Raw genomic sequence first — 25169 nt, forward strand, 5'->3', positions numbered from 1 at the left:
TTTCCGTTACGCTAATCATTTTCTCAGCGAGAAACGAAGAAAAAATAAAAAGAAATACAATTTAGTCTCTTACCGTATTTGTACCTTCGACCAGGTTGGGTTGTCTTCCGAATCCGAACTCTTTCTTTCCGGAGAATACCTCGTATATCAGTTTACCGTTGAACACCGCGATCTTGGGCTTGTATTTTCGCAATTTCTCTAACAGAATGTGACTACCTGTAAAAGTATACGAAATCAGAATAGGAATATATTATGGTCAAGGAATATAATGTATTTTACTTTCTTTTCTGTTTGGCCGTTCGGTAATCGTGGCAGCGCGCCGTTCCGAACGTTTCGTCGTTATATCGGTCAATTATTAGGGCGCCTCGGTCGTACAGCTTAATTCGTTGGACGTATTAGAGACGCGACGCGACGAGAGGAAACGAAACGCGACGAGACGAGACGAGACGAGACGGGACGGAACGCGACGCGACGCGTGGACCGCGACTCTAGCGAGCAAGAAAATTTCAAGAGCGCTGGTTGGCAACACTGATACCGCGTGCCGTCAGTATTCTCGCGGCGACGATCGCGAAGCGAGCCGGTCAAAGTCGAGTCCGATCCGGATATCGTTGTTGCGATCGTTGCTAACGATTCGAATAGGTGCGCGAACCAACGACTTACCAACGACACTCGTCGTCGATCATCGAAGAAAACTTGAAAATCCCCGACGTTCGATCGATCGCGAATCGAGTTGCATCGTTCGTCGCGAGACTCCTAGGCATTGGCAGACGTCCAGAGATAGCAAGTAAGCGAATCAACATTTATCGATAATCGGTTTTTCCTCGAGTACCTTCTCTTTAAACGCGGGCGCGTTTCGCATTAGCGTTTGAATCGTTTCGTTTCGTTTCGTTTCGTTTCGTTTCGTTCGTTCCTCGATCTTCGAGGTTAAATCCGCTGCGCGAGCGCGGTCTCGTTCGACGTACCGAGCGGTACGATACGCCATAGACGTTCCGAGCGTCGAAGAGACGACAGAAAAATCTCAGTAAACTATTACGCGTCGAATCGGTAAAACGTTTCGCGTTCAAACTGTTTGTACGATCGAAAAGAATAGTCGAAGAACGAGACGATCGCGTCGAGAGGATAACTCGTTACAACGTATTATTCCGTTAGCGAGGAAATAAATGAACTCGGTCGCGCAACGAGAAAACTTTCTGCCGGCTTTTACGAACGAACGGGCCATTATCCGTTGACCTTCCGAAAGAGGTAAACGTATGTATCTCGTTGCTATGAAAAGAAATTTATCGAAAGAGAAAAAAACGAAACGGCATACTGAAATTTATGCGATGCAAGCGGTTCGGATAAGCGGCGCAGCAAACGAACGAGTCGCGATAATCGCGTTTGCTCGTTCGACCAGTTCGCACCTTCGATTCGCGATTTCGCGCGCACGAAATCGAAGGAACCCGCGCAAACGAACGAATAAAACTAGAACCGTTGAACGGTTAAACTCGACTCGCGGGAGAAACTGTGCACGCTGTTCGGATATGCACGGTTCTCGTCTTCCGAAACCGACTTTACGAGCATGTGTGCACGGTATGTTTTTAATATCGTTGCGAGCATCGCATATATGGCGGCGGGTGTCCCTGACTCAAGATCGAACCTCCGTCGCGTGCTTTTCTTGATCCGAAAACTCTCGCGAACAACCTCGTTATTTCGGTAAAATAATCGGGTATACCGACCTTCTTTGATTTCCTTCCTGGTGAGATCGGCGCTGCCTTTGGTGGCGCGAGCCACCATGTTCGTGAAACCGATACCGAAGCGCAAGAGCTTGTAATCGTCATCGGCCGTCAGTGGTTCGGGTGTCAGTCCGCTCAGGTGTAAACACTTCCCTGAAAAGAGTCGTTTAATCGATCGTTAAAGGCGACGAAAGGGAAGGCTCACGGTCCGCTTTTCCAGTGTTCGCGGGAAACGCGCCAAGTACCTTCGTCGTTAAGTTCGACCGACATTTACACGGGTCGACGGGGCGAAGAAGGAGGCGGAGAAGGAAGAGAACGACGAGGAAGAGGAGGAGGTGGAAGGGTGGAGGGGGCGGTGAAGGTGGAGGAGGGGACGAGTAGAAGCGGGGAATTTCAATAGGTCTGGGTCAAACATCGTCGACAAACTGTCTGGAACTTCGTACCCGCGTTCCGTAAACTCCAGCCGATAAATCGGCCCTCGCGACGCGGCCGAAACGGAATAAAAAGATCGCGTTCAACGACTTACGTCATATCGTACACCGTACAAGGTTAAACAAGGTTCATCCGTTCGTTCGGTTTTCGCTGTTTTTTCATCGAATCGTTTATTCGTTCGCGCGACGCGTTTGATCGTAGCGATATAAACGGCGATAACTCGCGAATCGTCCGTAGAGTCGGAAAAAGAGGAAGAGAGAGAGAGAGAGAGAGCGTGTGAGAGGCGTGCGTCGACAAAAGAAGAAAAAAAAAAATGCTCGTTCGTTCGGCGTTAATTACCACCCTCGTAATCCTCGTATTTTTGCTTCTCGAGTTCCGTGCCGTAAAACATCGGTTTTCAGCGCTTTGCGTCGTCGCGGCAATTTAGAGAAACTACTTGTCACCGGTAGTTAACGGGGACGGTGTTGGTAGCGGTGACGATGGTGCAGCAGGTGTTACGAAGCGTACCGTTTAACGGATTAAATAGGTCTGGGTCAAGCTTGGTCTTTGTTTTTTTTTTTTTTTGCCTCGCGCGAGTTCTTTCTTCCTTTCTTTTCGTAAAAAAGAAAAAGTGCCGCTGGTCGCGGAAGATTCGTCCGACGAATTCGAAAGAGAACCGCTCGTTCGCGGTTGCCCTCGAACGCGTCGAATCGATAGCTATCTATCGGATCGTCGAAGAAAACGGGGAAAGAACCGTTTCGCGTCGAAAAGACGAGAAAAAGAGATTTCGAGTATTCGCGGGCCGAGAAGAGAAAAAAAGAACGAGAAAGGTAAAAGTATAGAAAGAGTATAAGGAAAGGGCAAAACGAAAGTAAGCATAAAACGTGGAGCGAAGGAGCGAGAGAGAAAGGTAGTAGGTAGGTTGGCGCGAAATTACAGACGTCGCCAAAGTATATCCCGCGAACGTTTACCCCCGGCAGTAGCAGATAGAGATTTATGACGCGGCCTCGGAAATTCTCTCCCTCTTGTCCTCTCGTTCTCTCTCGCCTTCTCTCGCACCACCGACCTACAGCCGCACCACACGACCTTGGAGAACTTTGGAACAAAGTTAAACGCTCGTCTGGCGTGGCCGTTGCCGTTCTCGTTCCACGCTTTATACCGAACGGAGAAGCGTTCGTTCGCTCTTAACGTCGACTAGGAGAGAAAAAGACGCACAGCCGTTTCTCTGAAACGAGAAAAACCGTTAGACGGCTGGATGTCCGAGATACGTTCGCGCGCGCGAGGATCCTTACGGACGACGAGTACGCGAACCGAAAGGGAGGTGCGTGTACCTTCTAACGAGACTAACGGCCGATCGAACAAACTTTATCGAAGCGAAACACCAGCCTTCTCTTCCCTTTCGTTCGCGACGCTAACCTAACCCAACTCGACTTCCCCCGACCTTTCCGTCGTGCTCGTTGCCTCGACGTTATCGTCTCCTCGAACTTTTATAATTTCCCCCTTTCGCTTCCCCCGGCGAGCAAACTATCGCGAGTCTCACCGCATCGCGTTTCGAAGAAAACGAGAGCAAACGATTGGCCGATCCGTTCAATTTTACGCTCGCCGCGTCGTGCCGCGCTGTTCGAAAGTTTCAAAGTCGAAAGAGTTCGGTTGTCCCTGTTCGACCGACTTAACTTCGGTTTCGCCGACTTTCGCGGACGATCGAGCGCAACAGGATCGCCTCCCGGTTTCGCGTCTTCTTTACTCGACGCGACGCGGCCCCACCGTTTCCGCCATTTCCTGCGTTATCGTATTATGCGAGTCGAGATAATACGATTCAACGACCGGACGATCGAAATCGTTCGCTTCGAAATCGCCTTTCCGAATTTCAACGACGTCGATTCGCGACGGATCGAGAAATCTGATTGGTAGCGAGCGACGCTACACCCGATACGATCCGTCTGGAATTCTCGAAATTTCGCTGACCCAGATTTTTCGTTCTTTTCCTCCGATTCCGAATAAACGGCTGGTTCGAGTTCTCGCTGCAGGGGATGCGAGGAGAGTCAGGTGAAAATCGATGCAACCAAGAGAGAAGGAGAGAGAAAGAGAGAAAGAGAGAAAGAGAGAAACCTGTGCGTGGGTACCGCGGGAGACCGCGCCTGGAAAATCAATTTTCAGGGTTTTCCAGGACGAAGACCCGTTCGCAGAGACGTAGGAAATCGTCGAGCGCGTTCCACGACGACGCTCTCCTTTTTCCTCGACGCGTTTCCCAACTGCCACAATTTGCGAACGAGCACGTATTAACCCTAGACGCGCTACCCGTCGTTCGCCTTTCAACAATTTTAACCGCGACGTTTTTATTCTACGAAAGCGTGCTCTCGATGCTCGAGGCAACGCGACGTCGATTCTTCCAGCGTCGAAAGAGGCGCGGCGCGCTTTTTTTCGCCTCCGATCCGATTCGATCGCTTCTCTCGTCCAGTTTCGCACGGTTGTTTCGTTCGGACGGCGGGCGTCGGGGCATCGAGTACCGATCGTCGGTCATTCGGCGCGGCGCCTCGTTCGCTCGTCGACAAAGGGAGTCGCGCTCGCGGTTCGCTCCGAGCAAAAGTCGAACGTCGTCGATGCGGCGGAAGCTTTTTCATCGAGGAATTTCGAAAAGATGGGGTACAAAATTGTAGGGGGTAGCGAGCGTGCACGGACTGAAAGCTGCTATCGAGCGGATAGGCGTGCGACAACCCCTTCTCGGCTCTCCCGCGTCCCCCTCGGCCAGCTCTGGTTCCCTTTTTCCTGCCCCTCTTGCCGCCCCTTTGGACCGAGCAGCAGGCTGGCAGAAGGGTGGTCGGTGGGTGGAAAAGGGAGGAGGCAGAGGCTACACGCTTTCCCACACTCACCGGCCAACCCTCCTTCGCCACCTGTACCCTTCGCCCATCTCGCTTTACTCTACCTACCCTCTGCGACTCTCTCTCTTGCTCTTTCTCGCTCTCTCTTTACGCTCTCCTGGTTCATTCTCGCTCTACCTCACCCTCGCGCTCACCGTTACCCGCACCCTCGAGCTCACCGCCCTCGTCCTCTTCCCTTCGCTCGACACAGCCGCCACTCATTATAGTTCCCACCACTACCAACCCTCAACCTCCGCCACCTCCTTTTCCACCTCCACCAACATCGACAACCGTCAGACTTGCATCCCTTTTCCGCTCACGCACTTGGCTGGCTTCTTCAATCTTTTCGCAGGTCACTGCTACCTACGATATTCTTCGACGTTCCACGCTCTCCTTCGCCTTCGTCGTCGTCGTCGTCGTCGTCGTCGTCGTCGTTGTCTTCGTCTTTGTTGCTTTTCTCCGATTAGCGATATTCTTTCCCGATCGGCAGATTACCGAAGTCGTCTCGTCCGAGAGACGCCGATCGAAAGCGTGATCGATCAACAACGTTCTCTTCGAATCGTTTAATTTCTGACCGATGTACTTTTACGACTTCGACTTTATCCCTTTTTGGAAAATTCGCGTACTCGTCCCACTGTTCCTCGTTCGTTTCCGAATCGCTTCCTACTGTTCGCTTATAATCTACGAGCCGATGGATCGTCCAGAGTCTCGAGCGATTGCCTACGAACAAGAGTCGCGAACGTTTCGAAACGTTCCTACGAAGAGAAAAGTTTCGCGAACGAAAACTTGGCTCGAGTAGAGGGAAGCGCGTAACGCGAACGGAGGACGTACAACGTGATCTCGAACGAGAGAGGCGAAAACCGAAACTCTAGTTCTCCGGTTAACGAGCATCGAACGGTCGAAACTTTCTTTCCGCTTCGTTACATCGGCAAAGTCGTCGCGAGGCAAAAGTCGATGATCGCGATCGACCGATAATTTCGTTCGTTCTCGGTTTCCTCTTTTATTTCCGTGTCGAAGTGGCCCGTAAGCGAAACGAAGTCGAAGATGGTCGAGTTAAGTCGCGAAACGTTCCTCGAACGTCTATTCGATCGGTGCTCGATCTCGCGATCACGGTCGCAGTCGCGAAACGCGGTCCAAGTGGTTCGAGGGTGCGGAAAGCGAAACCGTCGACTTCTCGACTTCTCGAGTGGTCGAACAGCGAGGAGAAAACGTGGGCCGCGTCGGCTCGTTCGATTGTTACGACCACGAAAAGTTTCCCCGGTCACGTTTAACTTTCGCGCCGTTCGAAATAGCCCGTCGCGCGAATTGGGTCACCGACCGGTCGACTCTCATCCCCTGATGCCGGCTCTCCCACCGTCCCGCTCTGGCTCACGATCGTTCTTCTTCCTCCTCCTCCTCTCTCTTCGTCGCTCTTCGCCTCTCTTCGTTTCACATCGGCGATCAAACTTTTTTATTCGCGGACAACGTTCCTTCGAGCGTCGCGGGTTACATCGATCGCGCAACAAGCGCAATCTTCTCCGACGTTCGCAAAAGATTGCGTGCCGTTCGAATCTCGCGCTTAAGACGATCCAGGGATTTTCGAAATCTCTTCTCTCGAATTTTCTTTCTCTCACGCTCCAAAACAACGAGGTATGGTCTAAGCGAGATCACCTTTTCGCGCTCGCGCGACAGATCGTATTAAGCGGTACGAAGGGCGAGCGCGAAGTCGACGACGAGACAACGTTTCTTCTCTGTTCCGACGCGACGAGAGACGCTTCGTTGGCCAAGTGTCCAGCGATCGATCCGATCGAGTCGATCGTTCGTCGAGCGAGCGCCCAAGCACGCGTAGATGTTCGATCGAACAGTTTTACTACTAACGTACGGTGTTGTTCGTCGCGACGTAGCCGGAGAAGAAAAACGAACTTCACAAAGGACTGTCGTTGCCGTGGCCGGTTATCGCGACCGTACCGTTCGCTACGACGAACGCGTCAACAACAACAACGACGACGAGTAGAGCAACGGCTGTTCTCGGCACAGACACCTCGCGACGCTACGCTACGCGACGGAAAGACGTTCGCGCGGCGAAATCAAACTACGGACGGGAGGCGCGTCGGCCGCGAGGCTCGATCGCGAGCGAACGGTTCGCGTTCGAGCGATCGAATCGGCTGAACAGCGTTGAATTTTTCGGCGTTTACTGCCTTTAGGCCCGGTCCGATTCTCCCTCCCTGCGGGGCTCAAATTGACCCGTCGTTCTCGATCCAACCATCCTCCTCCACCCTGTGCGGCCCACGTTTCTCTGCCCCTCCACCGCCACCTCCTTTTCCCTCTTCGCCCGCGGCTCGTCCTGCTCACCGTAGCTAGCAACCACCCAGTCAACCACCTCCCGCCCCGCTGCTTGCCACAGCTTCCAACCTTTTTACCCCGTATCACCCTGCTTTCCACCCTCCCGTCCTTCTCCTCTTTCCACGTTCCCCCTCCCTGACCCACCTCCACCCCTCCCATCCCATCCCCTCTCCTCCCTCTCGCCCCCTTTTTATCCTGCTCTCCCTCGCGCGCACCGCTCATTATAGTTCCTCCCTCCACGACGACCAACCTCCCTCGCCTCTGTTCCCCGGTCCGTAGTTCGCCTCAACCCGCTTCGTATCCCATCGCCATCACCCTCCACCCCATCCACTGCTCTACCGCAACCCTGGGAAAACCCTGGAAAATCCAGCAGCGTATACCTAACTTCACCCTGCATGTACTCTACCTATGTGCGAACGCGAGTGCGCCCGCCCGCTCGCTCGCTCGCTCGCTCGCTCGCCCGCGTCTGTTCGTGCATGTAAGAGTACGTTCGTTGCTCGCGATGCGCTCGTACCTTATGTACGCGAGCACGCGAGCACGCGAACTACGGCTGGTGATACGCGTAAAGTACACTCGCGCGTACCGTGTAACGAACATTCGTTTCACCGGAGGCCAGCGAGATCGTTCGCTCGAAGCCGAATCGTAAACGATTCGATCGCGTGGTAGCCCGCTCTCGTTGCTCTTCCGTACGAACAACGTTTTTCGAAACTGATCGAGTTCGTCGCGATTCAAATTGTGCGGATAACGCGCAGGAAAGACGTGCTCGCGTTCCCGCCAGATTCTGAACGAACCAGCGCGTTTGAAACTTTCGAAAGGGCGACGCGCCGCGAAGCGGCAATAAGCGGACCGGTGTCGCTTTACTTTCTTGGGAAGTTTCGTCGTTTTGTCCGACTTGGGTCCGATCGTAAATTACTCGCGGAAGACTGGTGAAATCGGAATTCGTGAAACTTCGATTTCAGGGAAAACTCGTTTTTTTCCAAAGGAAAAGTGGCCGGTGCGCGGTTGTTCGCGACACCGTTCGGAACATTTTTAACGTCGACGTGGTTAAAAACGAGCGAAAGGAAGGAAAAAGGGCGGAACGTCTTTGAAGGAGTGCCGCGTGAAATAACGGATCCAGTAATTCGCGACGCGCGTTACGAGATCCAAGTCGTTCTCTTCCGTCGATGTTTCGCTATTCGGTCGCGGTTATCGGTCTTCGCGATTCAAAATTTTTCCCTCGACTTTCCCATTGTTACCAAAAACGAATTACTATCGAATGACGATACGTCGACGCGAGGTTCCAGACGCGGTTCGTTACTCGCAGGATACTCCTGCGCCAGAGGAGAGACTCGAAATTAGAGAGTAACTTACAGAAATGATTCCCTGGTCCGGCGTAGTGATGTCCTTTGTAAGCGGCGAAGAGTCCCGGATTGATTCCGATCTGTGGGAGAAACGAATCGAGTTAATTACTTATCCGGATGTTGGGTAATTCGTCGGAGAAGGTCGAATTTTTCGAAGGCTCGTCAACGACCGTGACGCGAGAACTATCGCGAAACGCGATTAACTCGGTTTTAACGACGTTCGTCGATTTATTCTAAGCGAAAATAGTTGGAGCGACTTCGATTCCGGTGAAATTATCGCGCTGCAAGCTTATTTCCAACTAGTTTCCGTAGCCGACGATCGGATTATCGTGTTGGCGGCTTTGTGTTCGCCGGACTTTGCTCGCCGCCTAGTCCTCCGATTCTCGATTTTCCGTGCCTTCCGTCGCGTCGAAATCTCTCGGAAGCGAAGCTATCTAGACTCGAGACGCTCGAAGCAGCTGGTACCGCGGCCTCCCCGCGTCGACGCGAACGACGGTTTACGAACGAATCGGCGAACGCAGAAAAAACAGAGAAAAGAAGAAGGTCGACGCGGTAAACGTCGTAACCGTTCGCAGTTTCTTACGGTCGATTCCTTTCTCGGCACGGTACACAGATTTCGCATACACAGTTCTTACCCGCGATTATGCAACGCGGTAGACTCAGGTGTGGTAGTACCTGTTGCGCAACTACATTATCTTCGCTGTTCGCTCCGACGGTTGGACAATTAATAACGACAAAGTCCAAGGATACGTGACAGGGACGTGGTTGGTCACGGCGTCCTCGCGGCTGTTGCAACTTTCGGAATATCGTTGCCGATGGCTGAAGAGCGGGGCTTCCTCGACCGCTAGCGTACCGCGCTAATCGCCACTCTGTTCGACCAACGTTCTCTCGCTGTAAGCTACGTCAAAGATTTTCCACGGTCTCTACCTATCGCGAAACGAATTCTACCGTTTACCGCGACGCGTTGCGACGATCGGTCCGAATCTTCCTTACGCGTCCAGTGTTTGTTCGCGACGGTTCCGCGAACGACAATCGCGATTCGAGCGACTTTGTTTTTAAATTATCGCCGCCAGGTACCGGAGGTGGGCAACGATTTCGGCGCATCGAGGCCGTGAAAGTAGGAGAAGCGAAAAGCGAGAGAGGTCGCGGGACTTTGGTCGAAATCGCGTTATGTCGTTTGTCGCGTTCGGGTGGTTGGGTTCTCTCCCTCCGTACATAAAGTACGTATCGCATTAGCGCGTTAACGCCAATGCGTTAGCCGGTCGGTCGGCGTCGAATGGCGCTTCGGTCGGGATAAACGAGGATAAAATGAGGAGGTGGGACGCGAGGGTGTGGAATTGTCGCCGATTGAAAAGAGCGCGCATCGACGAGAGAGCGTGGATTCGGGGGCGCACGGGGGCGCACGCGGGCGCGAAGGCCGGGTATGGGGTCTTCTGTCGGGGATCGAGGGGTAACGGGCCTCGGACACCGGTGTCCCGCCGCGTTCGATTACAACGACGCCCGTAATAACCGAATTGCCCACGGCCCGTTAAAGCGTTTACGCCGTTTGACGGATGATCGACCGCGTCGACTACTCGTCCCGTGTAATATATGAATATGAACCGGCCGCTAACGGACTTCCTCTCGTCGTTCGAACATCGCGCTTTCCGTCTTGCAGGACGAACCGCGTCCGCGAAAAATTCACCGCGATTCGCCGACGGTGCTCGGAAACGGGCTCGAGCTAGTTAAGGACGCGACGTCGAACGCGATAACGACGAGTCGTGTACGGAGTATGGCCCATTATAACCGATTACGACACTCGACGACACTCGATAAACGCGCCACGAACGGCTATTCGTCGTCGTTACGTTCCTACCGTCTCGCTACCTTCCGGATGGATTTTCCTGTTAACCGAACGACCGTCGCGCCCCAGACTGATCGAATTAATCGCTCCCGTTTCGCGAAAATCGGAGCGACCGAGAGCAGCGAGCCTCTCGCCTCTCTCTTGCCCGAAACGTTGCCCGTCAACTTACTATGATGATGTCGAGGTTGTTGGTCAGATGATCCGGTAGGACACGCTTGCTCACTTCCTCTTCCGGCATACCGTCGAATCTGTCGTGTTTCTTCCTCTCTTTGTACGTTTTCGCTCGTTTCTTCGCCTCGGCTAATTCCGCCCTGAACAAATTGTCACATTCGTATCGATTCTGATAATCCGTTTTATTCGAGCGCGATACCGATTATGCGGGGTTCGATGTATCGCTCGTTCACGGAGGTCGACACAACAGCCGAGGCTTTATTTCTCCGTAAGTCAAAGTTCGCGCGAACAGCGGCCGGGCGTACGTAGAATCGGGGTCCGATCGCATCGATCCGCGTCTATCGACCTCTCGCCGTACACCGTACGCCGCACGCCGTGCGTTACTATTTCGAACGAACCGTGTAGCCGCGTGATCGCGGTGTACTTACCAAAATTATCTCGTAAATTCGATAATCGATCGTGGTAATCTCGTTACGTCGATCATCGAATTCAGCGGTCGCGGTTACAACCTTCGCGTACGTCTTCTACGAGGTTTCGAACCTCTTTGACGACGACGACGACGACGACGACGACGACGACGACGACGTCGACTACCGAGTTGCCTTCTCGAAATTTTATTCGCACTCCGAGCGGAGACTACGCTCGGCCCCCGTCCGTCCGCGTTACTCGACCGATACCTCGCGCCTCTTTGTTCACGCTTTGCGACGAACGCTCGAACAGTGTGTCCTCCTGTCAGAGTATTTCCGCGACTTCGATCGTCGCGCTTTCGCGCCGCGTTGGTTCGTCCTCGATCGAACCGTGCGGTGCTGTCCGCTCGAGCGTTTAGACGTAGCAAAGCGGTTCGAAGAAACGAAGAGTACGCGCGCGACCAGGCATCGAGCGTCGTCGTTTCTTCGTTCGCGACTAATCATAGGGTCGAGTCGCGTCGCGTCGAATTCGATGGCGAACAGAAGAAAGAGCATATCGTAGAGGGACGAACAGAAAACAAACGGGTCTCTTACTCTTCCGGCGTCAGAATCATTTCGGACTTTCTTTTGCGGCCCCGTTTCTTTGGCTGATGAACCGCCAACTGAGGGTTCACGTTGCCGTTCATCACGCCGAGGTTCATCTGAAGATGTTGCGGTCCAGACAGTGGTCCGGAAAGCGGTCCGGAGAGTGGTCCGGGCGGTGTCGACGTAGGCGTACCCAGGCCCGGTTGCGCTCCGGACGGACACGTCATGTTCTCCGGGTTACCGGCAGGGCTGCTGGCAGTCCTCATACCACCCATCGACATCTCCTCGTCCACGAACGAATACGGATCCACCGGTGTCTCGCACTTGATCGTTACCTGCGAATCATCGTTACCATTTAATAACGGAGTCGGCGTTATTTCGAGTCGACGGCCGTCGTGAACGACCTTCGAGCGAATCGCTCGCCACCGAAGTAAAAAAGAAAGGGATACTCCGTTTATCGGCGTCTAGTAGCCGTCGCGAGCGATTATCGTTCGGTTTGTTTAGCCTCGATCCGGGGTTATCCACGGAACGGACGCCGTCGTGCGCGCGATCGATTCTTCGAAAACGGAACCACGATCGAACGAAAAAACGACGTCGCCGTCCGCGGCTGCCCGATCGGAACGATCGATCGCTTTTGCGAGCAACAGCCGCGGCGTAAAAAGAAAGAAAAATCTATTTCTTCCGTCGTTACAATCGCGAAGGTGCGTTGCGTAAGCGACGGTCAACCGTAAAAACTAACATCGATATGCAAATTGATCCGGCGGTATTACGACGAATCCGACGCGTCGATTACCCGCGCTTTCCTCGCAATTTATCGCTCGTAATTTCGATTCGTCCGGGAGTCGAATACTGGATTCGCGTACGGCCGATCGGCCGGTTCGTCGATCGTACATTGTTTTTATCGAGCAATAACTTTTCAATTTTATTTCGAGGTATTTTTACCGCGTAATCGTTGCTCGTTACCGGTGCTTCGATTAATTCCGTCGCGTTTCGTCTCGCTCTCTCCCTCTCTCTCTCTCTCTCTCTCTCTCTCTCTCTCTCTCTCTCTCTCTTTCTCTCTCCTCTTTCTCGGGTTCCTGCTCGTTGCGATTTCTTTTTGGAGATTCGGTGGTCGAACAGCGGCAACTCGACTCTCGTTCGTTGGCGACGAGGAGAAGAGCGACGGCGTGAGGCGAGGAAAATGGCGTGGACTCGGAGCAAAGGAGGAGAAAAAGAGGGAGAGAAGGTAGCCAGCGTCGAAAGGGTTCTCGCGCGGCTTCCTCCGGCTAGAAATAGGAAAAACTCACCTGTCCAAGGGTGGAAGCGGTCGAGCCAGGTTGCTGGGGTTGATGCGCTGTCGCCGATATCGGCGTGAGGGGTGTGTGCGGCGTGTGCGGCGTGTGCGGTGTGTGCGGTGTCAGCGGCGTGTGGTACTGCTGACTGCTGTCACCGCCGGTGCTCCTCATCTCGAGGTCCGGACTTGTCTCGTAACCGTCATCCCTCGCTTCCTGCTTTACCATCACCCCTGCACAGAAAAACCCATCGAACCTCGACTTTGCTTCGTTCTTCTGCCATTATCGTTACCATCGCGCCTTCGTCTTTTGCCTTGGCTCGATCGTATCGTTAGAAACCCGATCCGCGTTCGCGAATCTGGCGTGTCGCGTTCGCGGCCGCGTTATCCTCCTCGTTACCGAAACGATGGGATATCGATGCTTCTCTTTTCCGACCAGTTTTCTTGCGAAAATACCTACGCCGACTTAAAAAAGAAACGGTTCGACGCCCGTCGAACCAACGGAATCACCTTTCGAACGCTCCGATTAAATCGTCGAAAGCGTTTGTACCTTCGTCCCTTGGGCGTTTCGTTCTTGTCCAACACCGCAAAGTTTTTACGTTATTCCGGAATATTTTTAATATCGAACGCGAACGAAAAGAGCCGCGTTATTTTTCCACGAGCTTATCGCTCGAGGTATATTTTTACGCCGTGAGTCAACTTTTTCGCAAACGTGAACCGCCTCTCTCTCTCTCTCTTTCTCTTTCCCTCTCTCTCTCTCTCTCTCTCTCTCTCTCTATTTCGTTCTCTTTCTCTCTCACCCTATTTCTCCTTTCTCTTGCACGAATAAAGATTTTTGCATACCGCCGCGTCGGGGTAACCGCACCCGGAAAATTCGTACCCACTTTCGTTCCCTAGCGATTACGTTTTCTTTCCGTTTCTCTTCTCTCGGGTTACGTCGCGCCAAATTTCCTTTCCTCCCGTTCTTCCGATCGCTCAAAATTCGCGACTCGAATCGATCGAAATTTTTCTTACGGTCTTGAATCGAGACTGGGCATGGTCCATGCGACGACCGATTTTATCGCGATTCGAAAAGTCCTCTTTCGCGTGAATCAACGGAAAACGACGGGTCGAATCTGAAAATAAACGCGCGCGGATAAAACGGCAGGTTTTTGCAGAATGCCAAACGCACGTATCGTCGACGCGTTCGAGCGGTACGCGTTTGCAAGATACAATATAGAAAATTAAAATGATATTTGATTCGTTATACCTTTGTCCGCGTAATCCCGCGATATTGAATTGTCACGAGGTGGGGAATTTTTTTTTTGTTCCCCTCTGTCCCTGTCGTACAAGCTGAAACTTTTCTCCGCGATACGCGTACCTACGCGTATCGAGCCGGTCGTTGTCGCGCGACCTACGTGAAACGGAGTACGCGGCGTCGATTTGATAGTTGGAAAATTATTCGCGGCCCGAGAGAGGAAGAGAGAGAGAGAGAAAGAGGGAGTGTGTGTGTGTGAGAGAGAGAGAGAGAGAAAAAGAGAGATCGAGAGAGATGTACACGTATTTCGATACGTGGCCAATCTTTGACGGAGAACACCGCCAATGAATCGAATGCAACGTTAATTCGATACGCGAAACGTTTCCTCGAATTTTTGCAACGCCGACGTATCTCCGCGTTCTATCGCGAAATACCGTTCCATCTCCGAAAATGTGCGATATATCTGGTGACGTCGCGTTTCAGCCTTTGCCTTTCCGCTCGGTCTACCTACGAGATCTCGAATCGTTCTTACCTTGAGACCCGTTGCAATTCATCGTCGCTCCGTTTGGTCCTCCGTTTTGCACGGGTGACGGATACGACCTGAAACGAAAAATCAAACGGCACTCTTTAATGCGAACCATCGTTTCGCGCGAATAATGTTACGAAATCGAGACAAGAATTCTTTCTTTTTCGTTCTTTCAACCTTTTCAGTTGTTCCCTTTCACAGAAACGTTCATCGTATTATCGATATTTTTATTTCTGTTTCTTTTCTTTGCAGAAACGAAGCCGGAGGGAATGTCTTCGTGCGTCGACCAGCAACAGGTAATTTCGTCGCGTTCCAAACGATATTCCCTAGCTTGTACGTTAGTTCGTTCGTCCGTTCATAGGAGGAGGACATCTCGGATATTAATGGCTCGACGAACGAATTAATGCTCGCAATATCGAGTCATTTATAAAACCACGGAATCTCGGTAAATTGTTCGACGCGATCGCGAACGAAACGAGCCGTGAATCCTTCTAAACTTGCTCGATGGATTCGTATCGACCGTCGATATTAGAAAGCGGAAACGAGCAACCTGTACTTTTCTTATCTTCGACCAACGAATTTCTACAGCGATTCTCTTTCTCTCCCTTAATCCCTTAATCGAAGTACTTGTTTTTATTCGGGAAAGCGTTATCGTCGTCGACGAACGTGTAGTACACAGTGCGCGATAGACAGCTGATTAACGTCGTACGCTGTCACGATTACCATTTACGAGATACAACTATGGCCGTATAAACGAAAATAGAGGATAAAAGAGAGGAGGAGGAGGAAGAAGAGGAGAAGAAGACGAATTCGAAACGCACGAATCCACGTGTACTCCGCTTAATCGATCGTATTCCCTATAAGCTCGTCCCAATTATGATTGTTCTATCCATTGTTCGTCCTTTTCGTTCGTATAAAAGACGAATTTTCTGCGACGAGTAAAAAAAAAAATTGTCATTTCATGGACGCCTCGATGAAAGCGTTACATCTAGGACGACGCGAAAAGAAAGTTTCTCAAGATGCGCGTATTCTTTCGCGGCATCGCGAGGACGAGCAGAGAGTTTGATTCGGGGCGAAAAGACGGTACGCGCGGCGATAGATAGCGACTGCGCTCGGTTGGCAAAAGATTCGAGTCGTAATCGCGTAACGGAGATTACGGGTGCGAGAGCGTTCCTCGAAAGTTCTCGGAGAACGGAGCCATTACGATCAGCTGTGAGCTCGATCGATCGAGTAGTTTCGCGTTGGCGGCGACGAAACCGCTTGGACCGAGTAATTTCGTGTCGACGAGATCGCGAGAAGTCACGGTCATCTCGTCCGCGAATCGGGAAGAACTCGCGCGAGAAACGCTAAAGGGTGAAAAGAACGCGAAAACAGAGGCAACTCGTGATCGAATTTGAAACTATCGTTGCTCGGTTTACCAACGGATGGGGCCTAAAAGCCGTGACACTCGATATCGGGGAAAGTCGCTGCGAACGCGGTGCGTAGCCTCGACGCCCGGTGCGCACGGTATCGCGCCACGGCGCAAATATTACGCACGAGACTAAATACAAACAATGAAGTTTGCGCGAACCAGCATAATGCAACCTGCCCACGCTGTTTCCGTTCGAACCGAAGATCGCGCGCGGTCCTAGCGAAAGAGCTTTTAATCGCGCGACCGATCGAACGAACCGTTTCTTCGTAATCCCCTTTTTTTTATTTTTCACATTTCTTTTTCTTATTTCCTGCGTTTGTCGCCCGATAATCGAACACGATTATTACAAGGTAGGAACGGAGACGACAGCTGGTTACGTTCCGGTCTCGGGGGAAAATAAAAGTCGGAGTAACGTCGAGTCTGGTTCGTAATAATTCCTCGCCGATCTAAATACCGTAATCGGTGTAATCGAGTCGAACAAGCTGTCGCGCCGAACGTTCGGTACGATTCCCGTTGCTTCGAATAAACCGAACGTTATCGTAATCAAAATATTACCCGGCATTACAAAATATTATCGCGTTTTCTTACAGTTTAGTACGATCTTTTCCAAACAACCTGCACAAACGCTATCGTAATGGCTTATGTGGCGACGTTAATGTCCTAACTTCGTAGAATCGTAATTAAAGCACGCGGTCTACGACGATTATTGTTTGGAAATTTCTTTGGAAATTCGATCGAATCCCGTTGGTTTCTCGTGGCATGTTTGAAACGAGCAGTTGGACAACGATATTTCCAGCGGCACGCTTTCCAGGATAAAACGGTCGCGCGGCTGCCGAAGACAGAACGACGCAACGCGACGTTACGTAAAGTATCTCGAAGGGGCCTGTGTCCGGTAGCCCAATAGTCCGTACGATCCGACGTTCGGGCAGAACCGGAATTAATTTTCATTTTTTTTATCGTCGAGCGCCGTCGTAATCCTGCTGCCTTCTAAACCCACGTTTCGATAACGATTCATCCTTCGACGATACACCTACTCCGTCGAATAAATCTGACTTCTAACTATGTATCGCGGCGAACAAACCGGGACTCGCGTTATTCGTGTCCGACGAAAAAAATTCGAGAGACCGCAGTCGTCGTTTCTACGATCAGTTTTCCGAGGCTTACGTGCTAAAAGAATCGGTCTTGACGCGGTTTCGCGCGGGAGTTTCCCTATCTATCGCGAAACCACGATAAAAAGTATCCGTCTAGAGTCTAGAGAAACAGGAAGGAGAAGGAGAAGCGCACGTACGGTCACGGATAACGCTTTGCCGTGCCTTTGCACGCGAAATCGGTTCTTTTCTGGCCTGGTGCTGATACACCAGGTTTCGAGATCGGTTCGTTGGGAAAGCGATACAAAGATAGAGAAGACGCGAAGAATGTGGTGCGTTCGGACGGAGTTCACGGAACGGTCGAACGGTCGAACGGTCGGTGAATCGGCGAAAACTACGTTTTCCATTCAGCTTTTCCTTTTTTTCTTCTCTTTTTCCTTCGCGCAACGTTGCTCGTTTTCGCACGCTAATTCCAAAATACTCGGAATAATTTTCAGCCGGAGCGATACCTACCGTTCCATGTATATACTTTTTACGCGGAGCTCGGACCTATGTATCGCGGGCCCCAATGTGTACGTACACATAGGTACGCTGTATATGCCGGCAAGGTAAATATACAAGGTATATAAGGGTAGCGTGTAGGAGATGGGTGGTACATAGAAGTACTTGCTGGAAACGACTAGGGCAGTCGACGGGGGTGAGACGAGGGAAGTGGGCGAGGGAATGGAGAGATTCTATCCGTCTCTCTCCTCTCCTCTCCTCTCCTCTCTCCTCCTCTCTCCTCTCCTCTCCTCTCCTCTCCTCTCCTCTCCTCTCCTCTACTCTACTCTACTCTACTCTACTCTACTCTCCTCTACTCTCCTCTCCTCTACTCTCTGTCCGTGCTCTTCTCATCGCGCGCGCACATACACATACACGCGCACATACTGTCCCTCTCTCTTTCTCTCTCTCTCGCACGCTCTCCCTTTGCTTCACTCCCTCCGGTTTCGTAGGGAAAGCTTCGAACCGCTGTCCGAGAAAAAGGTTCTTTCTCGTATCAAGAAAATGCTCGTTTTTTCTTTTTTATTTTTGCAACTCCGGACGTATCGTTTGTCCCTTCAGTTTTCGTGCTACTTCGATAACGTCGATCGCGATTTCGTCCACTTTCGATACGAACAACGGGGATTTGTGAGCTCGTTCACGATATTTACCATTGTCCGAGGCGATACATGATTCCGAGTCGCGAGAATAACGACGATCATGCGATACGTTTGCGGGAAAATCTTCTCCGTTCTTTCGCGACCGATCGTCGCGTTTCCGATCATAGGCCACTCTTTCGCCGCGCCGTCCGATCGTTTTTCTCGTTTAGTCGGATCGCCGAGTATCCCTGGGTCGTCTACGTTTCTATGATCGACGATTAAGAGCTCGAAAGTTTCGCGAGAAAAAAGAGAATCGACGGAAAGAGACTGTCTTGTTCGATTTCCTCGCGAAATGTTCGAACAGGGAGGAAAATCAGGATAAACCGAAACTGTGGGACAACATGGAAACGGAAAGGAAAAATAGTAAAAGAAAGAAAGAGGGAAAGAAGAGCGAAGAGAAAGAGAAAAAGGAAGGAGATTTCGCGCGGGGTTCGTAGCTACCCCTAAGCCGGGCTGTGGCTGGTGCTGGTGCTGCTGCTCGTTGCTAGGGGAAACCTCCAGAAAACTCTACACGCACACACTGCCCGTATGCCTGCCAACACGTACACGCATACCCGTACAAATTTTCGCGCACACAACCCCGCGGACACCTACAACTACGCACGGACACGGTCGACAGCAGCTCGCACACGCTCGCCGTTAAAGGGGGCAACGAGAGGAGCTCACGCACGTACGTTCACGCACACCTTAACGCGTCCTGGAAAATGTCGATAACGAAAAACCGCTGCTTTCTCTCTCTATCACTCTCTCTCTCTTTATCTCTCTCGCTCTCTCTCTCTCTCTTCGTTCCTCTTTCTTTCTACCGTTTCCCTCGGTTCGCTCGCTCGCTCGCTCGCGCGTTCGCGCGGTCATCCATTCTTCGTTTCCTTTCGGACGCGTTCTTTTCTTTCTCCATTTACCTTTTCGCGTTTCTTGCTCGTTTCGCCAGCAGTTTCCGCGAAAAAATATATTTGATCGTCGATCGACGAATTTACTTTCGTTGCGTAAACGGAGAAAGAAAGAAACGAAAATAAAAACGAAGGTTCCGCGTTCGAATCGTCGAAAATCCTTGCCGAGGACGCGAGAGGTCTCGTTTCACGGGCGATTTCGTCGCGAGAAGAGGAGTTTTCCCGGTGGATCGAAAACGACGACGGAAGGAGCAGAACGGGCGAGAAAAGAAAGGAGACGAGGCGCTCGAGAGGTTGGTCCTCTCGGGAACGCGATCTCTTCGGTGGCGCGTCGGTCGTTCCCGAGTTCGTGCTCGAATCCTAACAGACCACGTAAAAGGAAGAGAACCGCTGCGATACCGTTAACGAACACGAATCGAGCGTGGGCTCGAAAATTTCTTCGCGACGAACCAACGGTAGATCCAAAAAAGAGACGCGTCTTCGAGCCTAAAAAATCTCTGCGCGAATCAAGATGGCGAACGAGTTTTTCCTACGACCCATCGAACGAAACTGAAAATCGGTATCCGACAGTTCGCTATCAAATTCACTAGTTACCGATTGTGAGATTTCCAAGAAAGTCTCGTATCTATCGGCGCTAAGAAACGAGAAGAGAAACGAAGGAAGAAGAGGCAAAATTATAACGCGAAAACGTCCGGTCGTCGTCTAGACGTTTCCAAAACTGGAAACGAACGATCCCGTAGCGCGCTTCCTACGTTTTCAACGACGAGGACGAACACGAATCGACGATTCTCCCGCTTGAACGCATGAATATTTATTTCGCGTAGGAACGATCGCTTTCGGCCGTGCCGAGATACGCGAGTACGTCTGGTTCGCGAACGAGAACGAGTGTTCTGTAACCGTCGCGTCGCAACACCGGATTTGTCGAGCAGTTCGATACCGTTAGTTTTTCTAGAAACTTTGAATTTTCCACGGTTCGCGTTCGTAACTGTGCGATGCACGATCCACGTTCGCGACACGAACTTTCGGTTCTATAGACAGGCTACAGAGAGAACTGTGGCTAACTTATCCGCGTTCGCTTTCGAGAATTAAAAGTCGCGTTAGTCCGCGTTATCCGCGTTTGCGCGAGAACAGACGTTTATTTGGCGATTAACCAGGAAATCGTTGGTGTTATTAGCCGATGCGAAGTTTGGCAATAGCCAGGAAACGCGGTTAAAGAAAAGAAGAGGAGGGAGAAGCAGAAAAGGAAGAATCGAAAGAAGCAACAGACGCAGAGAGAGAGAGAGAGGAAGCAGGTATCGATGCTGCTCGAAGGTCGGACGACCTTCGGCAAAAGGAGGACCGGGGATTCCCCTGAGTGGAATCGACGTATCGCCTTAGGTCGCGTCGTAGTTCCGAGTTTCCAGTTATAAATTACAGGGTAGACGACCGAGTTCCACCGTTTCTTCTTCGACCTGACGTCGACGGCAACGTCCCCTTTTCTGCCGCGCGCACCTCCTCATCCTCCGCTCCGCGCACGACGATCCTTTTTCTCTCCGCTCGTTCCTCCTTCTACTCGATTCTGCCTTCGCTCGTCTCGGCTTTATCGCTCTTTTTTCTTCCGTTCGGTCGCCTAACTGGCCCGCGGGAGCGTATCGAAGCGGCCGTTCGAACCGCGCGTGGTTCCCATTCATAAAATCCTGTTGGAGCACGTGCATCGGAACCCTCTCCCGAAGGACACTGCCGCGGTTCGAACACTCGCGAACAAATTCGTTCGCGATCTCGAGACGTACCGAGCGCGGTTCTTGGAAAAAAATCAACGAAATACCTTAGAGAATAAGAACCGATCGAGACGCGACAACGACTCTTTTATCCGCGGAATCGATTTTCGCTTGGTGACGCGGCGATCTCGTCTAGTCGCGTCTCTAGTAGCTAATCCGTCGGTCTATCGCGATCGTCGCCGAGCCGACAGTAATCCGCGTCGTTCGGCTCTTCGATTCGCCTTCGGACCTCCTCGTCTCTCTTCTTCTCTCCTCTCTTTCGCGTTCTCGGTAAAACACAAAGGAACGAGAACGAGCCACTCCGCTCGCAGACTCCTCTCAGCCGTTCGAGAAGCAACAACTCTCGCGGTCGAGGCGCGATAATCGCGCCTCGAATCTCTATAGTCGCGATCGATCGATCTCTCTTTCTATTCCTCTTCCTTTCGTACCGCTCCTTAAAGGGAAGCGCGCTCGTAATTCGAGGAAACCGCGCGTCGCGAATCGTGCTCGTCGAAATTCGTCGATGATTCACGGAGTCTCCTCGCGTTTTCGTTATCGAATCGAGTCACCGTCAAAATTACCGAATACGGATTTAATAGGTTTCTACGCGAAACGTCGGTCGCGAGAAATTCGGACGCGTTCGAAATCCTATGCATGCACGGCTCTCTTAAACGAAAAGAAACGAGAGGAAACAAGAATAACGAAGGAAAAAAAAAAGCAAATCGTACGAATGGACGGATGAATGGATAGATAGGGTACCGCGCGCGTTCTCTCGACGCTGTTTCGCCGGTCAGCGAAAAATACGCGATACCGAACACGCGCGCAGAGACAGCTGGTGCTCCCCCTAGCCTAGGTCGGTTCAATCAAATTTTATGATTCGTATCCATCTCGTTCCTCGCGATCCTGACCTACCGCGAGCCGCTTCGGCGACAGCGCGTTCTCTTCGTCGCTTTTTTTCCGACCCTCTGTGCTTCCATCGAGCCGTCGCCGTCGCCGCCTGCCCTCCCTCTGCCTCCCGTGCCTCGACCTCCGCGGAAAAGGGAGAGTGACTTCGAAAGTCAATAAATCGAATTTCTATTTGACGCTTGAAACTTTTTCCCTTTGCTCTCGGGGTCCGAGTTCGTTCCCTTTCGTTCGATCTCTCGCTTCTTCGACTTCGTCGACAAACTTTCCCGCGCTCCGTTCTTGTTTCCTTGAAATTCCCTCGCATTCTCGTCGCGATCGATGTTCCGCGATTCCTGGATCCATCGTCGACCATAACGCCGGCGAAACGAGAGCAACGTCGGCGACCGTTAGCGAACACGACGACGACGACGACGAGCACGAGTTTAAGCTACTGGAAGAAAGTCTGGGTTTTACGGAGAACGTTCTATGCTCGGTAGAATTCGCGGTCTCGATCCGACAGCTTTTCGTGGAAAATCTTCCACGCTCCAAATGTTTGGAATCTCCGTCGGTTAGTTTCGGGTAATAAGACTCGGAAGTCGGCGAACGAAGGAGGAGCACCGAAAGGCTAGGCGTCGACGCGTTCGCTCGCGATGCTCGGTTTCGTCGAGGCGGACATTCGCGTTCGAAGAAGAAAAAGAAACGACCGAAAGAAAGGAGGAAGGAATCGATAGAATGTAAAAGAAGCGCGGTAAACGGTCAAGGAGGAAACAGGGTGGTTGGGTGGCGAAAAAAAGGGCAGGAGCAGGACAGAGATCGAGAGAAAGAGAAACGACCCTTTCGTTCGAATCCCCGAAGCGAGACGCCACGGCGACGAGACTTTGACCGAGTTTTGAAGCGACTCCTACGCTAACGCGAGGATGGGAGGGTAAGCGAGAGCGCCGCCGCTGCGTTGGCTCGGTGTACGCGAACGAGAAGGAATTACGGCGAATCGAACGGCGGTGGTCGAAAGGAGTAAAAGCGAGAGCGGCCGATATCCTCCGTCGCTCGCTATCGGCCTCCTATCGTCTTCTCGCGTAGCCGCCGGTAAACCGTTTACCGTGCCACTATCGAACGCGAGACCCGTAGCAAAATTTAGGGATCGTCAGCTCGCATTTCGCGTTTTCTACTTACTCGCGACGAAAGACGGGAGAAAAACTACGGGGGGAAGATGCGAACGGGAAGAGAACACCTTGTTCGGAGAACCTTTTCCCTCCGAAAAGATATTCGCGGCCGACTTTGGTAAACTCGTGGACGACCGGCTAGAGAATTGTTCGCGCGGGAGTTGCGCGCGGCCCGTGCGTTTCAAACTTTCCAGTTTCTCGCCAAATTCCGGAAAGTTTTCCCTCCCTGTTCGTAGTTGCGCGTAGTATCGAGCAAATCCCCCGCTCGCTAACTCGCGAGAAGAGACGCCGGCAAGTTCCAAGTATTCGATAAATCCGTCTCGTCGTAACGCGTCGAATCGTAGCGACGCGAAACGGCGAGTCGCGGGTTTTCTCGTTGTTTCCGTTCGCTGTCGGTGTTGTCCCGAGGACGAAGAAAGACCCATCGATCGCGAATCTACCTCTCTCGCTCGGCCAGACGTCCTTCCTCCGAATTTTCGGATGGCGCGATAAAAGAGAAAAAGATCGGAAGCACGACTCGACACGGATGGGCACGCATTCTTCGCCGCGCGAACGTCTATCCGTATGCAGGGTGTAGCGTACGTACGCGACGTAACCGATCGTAGACGGTACGCGCGCACGAGCAGAAAACGCGTGGCACATGCAAGCGTCGATCGTTTACGCGTTCGATGCACGTTTCCTCCGTGCGCGCTTCTACGTGCATACGCGTCGAACGTACAGTGTGCAGCGACCAACGCGCGTCACCAACGTTCTATTCGAAAGAGAAGAAGAAAAGAAAAAGTAGCGGAATAACGGAGATCGCTAGGTCCAGGAACTCGTTTTCGGTTCGTCGCGCTCCTTTTTTTCACCGTTTCGCCGAGTTTCGCCGAGTTTCGCCGAGTTTCGCCCCGTTCTCGACGATCTCGAAAACTCGCGCAAAGTTCGTTCGACGGATTCGCGTTCGCGGCGTCCTTTCGACGTCGCGCAAACATCGTCGGGTTTGATCGAATCCGCAGATGCGCATCGTTACGACGGAACAGTATCCGGCAAACGAACAGCGACGTTGCGTATTAATTTGTGAAAAGTGCGTTTAATTATTCGGATCGTTACGAGTACCTAACCGCCCCGTGGACCAAAAAGCCCGGTCGTCCTGCCGCGATGCAATTAAAGTCGAACGTAAACCGATAGGGAGAGGCTGTTACGCGATACTCCGAGGTAACGATTACGCGAGCCGTCGTAATTTATTACCGCGCCTGCTCGTTATTCTCGATTGTAACGTAATTCGGTAATACGGCCTAATTGCGGTCTTAATAAGACCGCGCGCGACCCTCCGCGTCTCCGATTGTCCTTTCTCTCGGCAAATTCCTCCGCGATCCGTCTTATCCTACGGGCCGTTCCGCCATCTCGTTTTTCCATCCGAATCGAAACCGGTTAATCGAACAATTCGTATCGATATCACGCGCACGGATCAGCGCGTGTCTCGTCGCTTACTCGATACGCGTCGCGGCCCGTCGCCGGGGAAACGTCTCCGCTCTGTTCTTTCGATTTTCGATCGTTTCGCGAAACCGGAAATCGACGCGATACCGGAGAACGATCGGGACGAAGGAAAATAAATCGAAACGATCGAGCACGGTGTTTACGAAGCTTTCTCGTTGGCGGACAACCGAGACTCGCCTCGCGCTTACATGGACGCTGTTCGGACGAAAAGGTCGAAAGAGCGAAAACCGTGAAGAGAAGCCGGAGAAGCACGAAACTCGCCGAACCCGTACGATCGACCTACGCGCGCGCGAGCGCGCGTATTCTTCTTCGCGGACGCGACGCGAGCGAAAGCTGTTCGTACGCTTGGCCGATCGTGGAAAAAGGATAAAACGAAGGAGAGACGAAGAGAAGGGAAAAAGAACTGCTCGGCAGCTTCGAACACGAAAGAAACCGTGGGTCGTAGGTAATCGCGCGAGCGGAAACGCCGACGCGGCCGAGCTAAACCCTTAGGAGCGTTCGTGGCGCGACGGCAACTATTTACGAGCGATCGCGTTCTTCGGACGTTGGACAGGGAAGAACCGAACCGCGAAGCGGACAATTTTTTTTACTCTTCTTGATCCTTCGCGTCCATTCGTCCTTTAACCTGTCCGCGGCTGTCCTAGATTCGCGCTTTCTCTCGTAGCG

General features: G+C 52.1%; 2 protein-coding genes across 10 annotated transcripts in view; one reads left to right on the top strand and one right to left on the bottom strand.

Moving 5' to 3' along the window:
• The window catches only part of Tdg (Thymine DNA glycosylase), a 37024-nt gene that overhangs the window by 7538 nt on the left and 4317 nt on the right, over positions 1 to 25169 (bottom strand). Inside the window, exons 1-8 of one of the 3 annotated variants that reach the window (XM_076538367.1) lie at positions 18372 to 18406; positions 14689 to 14756; positions 12936 to 13153; positions 11659 to 11984; positions 10656 to 10797; positions 8654 to 8723; positions 1716 to 1865; positions 74 to 216 (exon numbers count right to left, since the gene is read on the bottom strand). In XM_076538367.1, the coding sequence (XP_076394482.1) occupies positions 74 to 216; positions 1716 to 1865; positions 8654 to 8723; positions 10656 to 10797; positions 11659 to 11984; positions 12936 to 13153; positions 14689 to 14756; positions 18372 to 18391 (1137 nt within the window). In that variant the 5' untranslated portion in view covers positions 18392 to 18406. Of the gene's footprint in view, positions 1 to 73; positions 217 to 1715; positions 1866 to 8653; positions 8724 to 10655; positions 10798 to 11658; positions 11985 to 12935; positions 13154 to 14688; positions 14757 to 18371; positions 18407 to 25169 lie in introns of those variants that run through there. The other 2 variants (XM_012281028.2, XM_076538368.1) reach the window with 2 other exon arrangements.
• The window catches only part of Dnmt3 (DNA methyltransferase 3), a 45823-nt gene that overhangs the window by 5666 nt on the left and 14988 nt on the right, over positions 1 to 25169 (top strand). For 2 of the 7 annotated variants that reach the window (XM_012281030.2, XM_076538364.1), the window contains exon 2: positions 14935 to 14978. In XM_012281030.2, the coding sequence (XP_012136420.1) occupies positions 14952 to 14978 (27 nt within the window). In that variant the 5' untranslated portion in view covers positions 14935 to 14951. Of the gene's footprint in view, positions 1 to 319; positions 785 to 14934; positions 14979 to 25169 lie in introns of those variants that run through there. The other 5 variants (XM_076538362.1, XM_012281029.2, XM_003701496.3 and 2 more) reach the window with 5 other exon arrangements.

This window comes from Megachile rotundata, chromosome 12 (assembly GCF_050947335.1).
Source record: "Megachile rotundata isolate GNS110a chromosome 12, iyMegRotu1, whole genome shotgun sequence".
Lineage (NCBI taxonomy): Eukaryota > Metazoa > Arthropoda > Insecta > Hymenoptera > Megachilidae > Megachile > Megachile rotundata.